Source organism: Pygoscelis adeliae, unplaced genomic scaffold (assembly GCF_000699105.1).
Source record: "Pygoscelis adeliae isolate BGI_AS28 unplaced genomic scaffold, ASM69910v1 Scaffold7, whole genome shotgun sequence".
NCBI classification, from domain to species: domain Eukaryota; kingdom Metazoa; phylum Chordata; class Aves; order Sphenisciformes; family Spheniscidae; genus Pygoscelis; species Pygoscelis adeliae.
Genome location: NW_008825268.1, coordinates 2,691,282 through 2,696,435, shown reverse-complemented (window position 1 = coordinate 2,696,435; position 5,154 = coordinate 2,691,282). Strand labels below are relative to the sequence as shown.

Here is a 5,154-nt window from a genome sequence, read left to right as displayed (position 1 = left end):
GGAGCCAGTGAAATTAGAGTTTGACTCCTCAGTTTGCTCCGTTAACAGGCAGACCATGGGATTCTGTGCAGGCATCCTTACTGATACCACTGGGATGCAGGCACGGAGCAGGGATGGCAGTTAGCTGTCATACTCAGGCATCTCTTTCTGACCAGTTAATTATATAAATAGGTGTAGGCTAGTGGGCTGGGACCCCTCCTACCCCTTCCAAGCTTGCTAGTAGCCAGTTACGTCAACCAGCATAGAACTGATAGCATCTTTCACTCAATTTCTATTTTACCTGGCTTTTTTGAATAACTTAAACCTTCATCCTGCCATCTTCTCTCTGACCAATGACTTCCCCCCCCCTCCTCCTTTTAAATGCAGGAACATTTGCAAGATTTTGCTATGATATTTAACTCTCCAAATCATGTACTGAGTTCCATTTTCCTCTGATACAAAAGCAGGACTGCTGCCTGCTTACTCTTAATCCAGTGGGATTATTGATCTGCAGAGTATGTAATGTAGAAGATGAAAACTCTGGTTTCCATTTTAAATGTTTTTCAAAAGCTAATTTGGGGGTTTTTTACAGTGTCTTTTTTCTAGCAAAGGGAAGGATTTGGTCTAGTATGTTAAAATTTAGAAAAGAAAAATCTGAGCAGTTTCCCAAAGACATAAATGCTTCAGAACATAGTAAACAACTCAAAGCCTGAATTTCTTCTATACCTTCTATCAGTGTTATTGTACGAGGGATGTTTGGAGAGATGAGGATATAGGAGGAGGAGAAAGTTAAATGATCAAGGTTGAATGAACAACATCATACAGAATTCGAAGTCTGACCTTTCAACAGTCTGAGTTTGGCCTCGCCTTTTGGTCTGTTTTCTTCTGAGGGTGTTTTCCCCTTTTTTTGAATGATCACTGTTCAGAACAGTACTGTAGCACCATAAACACTACTGTTGCAGGGATCTTGGAGTTAAAAATAAATAAGTAAAAAAGAAACTCCCTGAAAACACAACTGTCTATGGAAGCCAGACACATTACCACTTACTCAAAGGAATTCTTAGGTGGTTAAAGCTTGAACAAGAACAAAACCATGTGGTTTTTAAGTGTATGGGGCAAATAATGGAAGTTTAGCATTTCAGCAAGAAAAGATGGAATGAAAGGGAGATACCTTGCAAAGTAATAATATCCTGAAGGACAGGTTAGTGTGGAGAGAAGCAGACCACTTATTATCATCTTTGAACAACTTTAAAGGGATTTTTGAAAGCGGGAGAGTACCACTGTTACTTCCATCAGAAGGAATTATATAACTAATTCTCAAAAGACTACAGGGTCAACCTGTGGTAGAAACCAGATTCTTAGCAGTGCTCAGCCTCCCAAAACACCTAGCTTCTCTCTGTACTTCATCTTAAGTACCCTGCTTTGTGTTTCCCCACACACTCACAGAAGCAGACCAGGCAGCAGCCCTAAGCCACGTTCACTTTCTCATGCCACTGGATGTCTTTATGATGGCAATGGATACCCTATAGGAGGCTGAAGCCCAGACAAGTGACCCTTGGTCAGCTTAACTTGTCACAGCTTGATTGACTTGAATTGGGCAATGTTGTTCTTAATTTCTGAGAGGTCTCATCCCTGGTACAGGAGGCCCTGTCGGGAGCTGAAGTTGTAGAATCTTGGCAATATGTGATGTATTCCTAGGGGGAAGAGTGGATGTTCCCATGGGATCCTTATGATGTCCAGTTCTGCTACACAAATAAGGCACTGACACTTCCTGCAAACATGACCAGTTGCACACCATGAGTCTTTGGGTACTCTGGCCCTGATCCTGCAGAGACTTACACTAGATTTACTTGCTAAATTTTTGCTAGTGTAGTCAGACTGCCAAGGGAAAACTTTCTTCATCCAGTATTTTATATTGACAAAAGCCATAGTATAGTTGAAGCTAAGCTAGCTAAAAGCAAACCAGAACAAAAGTACTGTATTCTGCTTCTAAATTAGGGAGGCGTTTTTAGTCTCGTCAAGGCTTTGTGGCTTGTGAGTGGTTCCACAGAAGCTAGCAATATTAGTTGTGAGCATACAACTGAACATGGGCATCTTTGTGGGACACAGGCTTCATTTTTCTGGTTACAAAGCCTTACCTAGTTCTGCTCCATCCAACAGAGCATCTCCAGATAAAGTGCCTGACCAGTGTTGTTCTGTTGTTTTAGCTACTTTGCTGTTATGGTTTTGCGTCATTATGGCATTTATGTTGTCAAAAATGTTCAAAACTTCTTGTGCAAGTTGAGACTGATTGGAGTAAACAAGGTTGTATGCACATATAAAATCTTCTGGTGAAAAACTGCAGCAAGACAGAAAGTTACAGGACACAAGTTGCTAAATTTATGAAACAGTGTAGGCTGCGGCATTGTCCTTTGCCTGTGAATTTACCCTTGCACTGATAAATGTAAGGAATTGTGTCTTGTAGCTTTTGGAGTTGCTTTATATTTTTTCAAGGGGAGCCTTTTGAGCATGCACAGACTGTCATTTATTCCATTTTATTCTCTAATAAATAACAGGCAGTTAATGGTGGATGGGACAGGTAAAATGTTGAGATATAAAGCTGGCCTGGAAGAATGTGGATTAGATTTTTAACCGTCTGTTGGAGCAGGTGGCTGGAAGGAGAAAGCATTAGAGAAGAGTGGGAAGTGTGTGCTAGCATTTCAGAGATAGGCAGGAAGAAGAGGAAGGAAAACCATGTACACCAGGGAATGTATTGAGAGTCAAGGACAAGCTGTTCCTGGCCAGCTATAATTAGTGGCAACTTCTCCCTGGGAGACTTAGGAAACCAGGCAGAGAAATGAGAAAGGAATGGACCAGTTGCCTAAAATATATGACTCTCTAAAATAGCAAACAGCCACTATACCAAGTCATTAAGTATGCCAAGAATCAATTACTCTGTGAAGCAGTATGCCCAGTGAGGTGGCTGGGAGGCTCAGAGGAAGGAAGAATTGAAGATCTTGGAGGTAAGGAATGTCTTTGGGAGACAGGATCAGAGGTCACTGGATCCATGCATGTGTCCCACTATCTTCTTTATACCATGGTCTCGCCGAAAAGCTCTTTGTGGTTTTGCCCCAAATTTCCCTGTAATGGTGACATTATGGAGGAATCAAACTACTGCATCAGTGGCTTTGGAGAAATCATGCCAAGTTTCCCCCCATTATTCCTTTGCAAAGTTCACTTATCTGTGGAAATAAGGATATTAATAGATTGATCTTGTGGGATTCTGCTTCCAGAGCTTTTCCAGTGATGAATAGTGGAGTGCTCGGATGATCCCCAAATACTGTCAAATAAAAACTTTCTTCTTTTGTCTTGTCTTGATGACAGGATCACCCTGTGGTACTCACTAAATTTATTGAAGATGCCCGTGAGGTGGAAATGGATGCTGTAGCCAAGGCAGGAAGAGTAAGAACTTTTGCTTTTCTTTAATACTAAGCTTTTTTCAGGATCAGAGATCTGCAAGAATATGTGGTTTGAATGATTTTACTATACAGCTATGGATTCGTGCTGAGAAGAGTAAAGAAACAAGAAAAGATTAATTCATCTTACGTTCAAAACCATCGTGCTTGAATAGCTCAACCTACCTTATTGTATACAGCTAAATAGTTATTTTTTTAAGCATTGCTTAACCATGTGAATGAATCCTTTAGAATACAATTTTTCCTGGATTCACAAATCACTGGCTTCACAAATTACTTTCATCAGAATTGTATCAGCATGTGTTACAATATTACCACAGTTGTTTTATTATTACAACTTCACTTTGCGTTCCATTACTAATCAAAGACAGTTCTCAGAAAAAAAATCACAAACTTCTCATTTAACAGAAGTATTCTGTTTTCAATCTTCATTTTTAACCAGCAGACAAGATCACTTTTTTGGTATCGAGGTAGTGCGCCTTCATGCAATTAATTCAATTTAAATCCTTAGGCCTGCATTTCCTCTGCTTGCTTTTCTGCACGATTAAAACACCACAAAAGAGTGGAGGAAAAAAAAATACAAATTATGTTAGTCCATACTTGTTTCTATTGGGGAATGACAACTTTTTAGTGTTCGTGACAAGCAGAACTTAGAGAGCTGGTTTGAAGCCTGATTAGCTTTTACCTTCTGAGTCAATGTGTGTTAGAGAGAAGAAGGAAGCCTTAGGATCTCCAGACTGTGGTAGGTTTTATCATGTTTGCAGTTTGCTTAACCACGATATGAAAGACACTAACATGATCCCCTTGTTCATATGCCTTGTGTCTGCTTCAGGCCTATTCTCCCCAACATCTTGGGTGATTCCCTTTTTTTCCCCCTGTCTGTATCCTCTTTTGGATACATCTCTGTTCAGGAGACTGCTGGGCTGTACTTAGCAGAGGGCATGGAGGTGGGTGGACGGTTCATGAGAGAGGGTGAGGTGACTAACAGCTTTCTTGTTACTGTATGCAGGTTATCTCACATGCTATTTCAGAGCATGTGGAGGATGCAGGCGTTCACTCTGGAGATGCCACCCTCATGTTACCCACACAGACTATTAGCCAGGGAGCCTTGGAGAAGGTAGGTGTTGCACTAGCACTGAAAAGAGAAAAGCAAATAAGAATTTGAATCTGCTTTCCCCCTTTGCTTGGGAGAACTCAATCACCAATGGAGAAATCAAACCACCATTGTTTTTTCAAGGCCAGTGTGATGTGTGCAAATGTAGGATGTTTTTGTGCCCCCTATGATTTGCTATACTACATGTAGGATCATCTGAACTGTATCCCATTAATTTAAGCAGTAGATATACACACTTTCAGACCCATTGCATTTTTTTTGTTTCATTGGTTTAGGACCAGCAACCATAGCAGTAGAGGAGTATCTAATCCATATATATGCCATGGTTCACTTTCCGCTTCCTCTTCTTCCATAATCCTTAAATGATTAGATCAGGTGTGTGACTTTCTAGCTGCCTGCCTTTTCTGGAAAGGATATCAGGATGAATGAATCTCACCTAAACTTGACTTTTTCCCCTTTCAAGAATAAACCTAGTGATACAGAGTTAGTTGTCAAAATGCATTTTCTAAATGAAATGTGCCATGCCCTGTGATATCATCCTGGAAAGGATTTGCTTGGAAGCTAACAAGAGCTATAATGCAATGGTCTGTGCTCCTGCTCTACAGG

The 5,154-nt window shown here is 40.6% G+C and overlaps 1 protein-coding gene across 1 annotated transcript in view; it reads left to right on the top strand.

Annotated features, from left to right (window-relative positions):
- The window catches only part of CPS1 (carbamoyl-phosphate synthase 1, mitochondrial), a 99,202-nt gene that overhangs the window by 76,017 nt on the left and 18,031 nt on the right, over positions 1–5,154 (top strand). The window contains exons 29-30 of the mRNA XM_009329645.1: positions 3,343–3,420; positions 4,444–4,551. Of these exons, the coding sequence (XP_009327920.1) occupies positions 3,343–3,420; positions 4,444–4,551 (186 nt within the window). The remainder of the gene's footprint in view (positions 1–3,342; positions 3,421–4,443; positions 4,552–5,154) is intronic.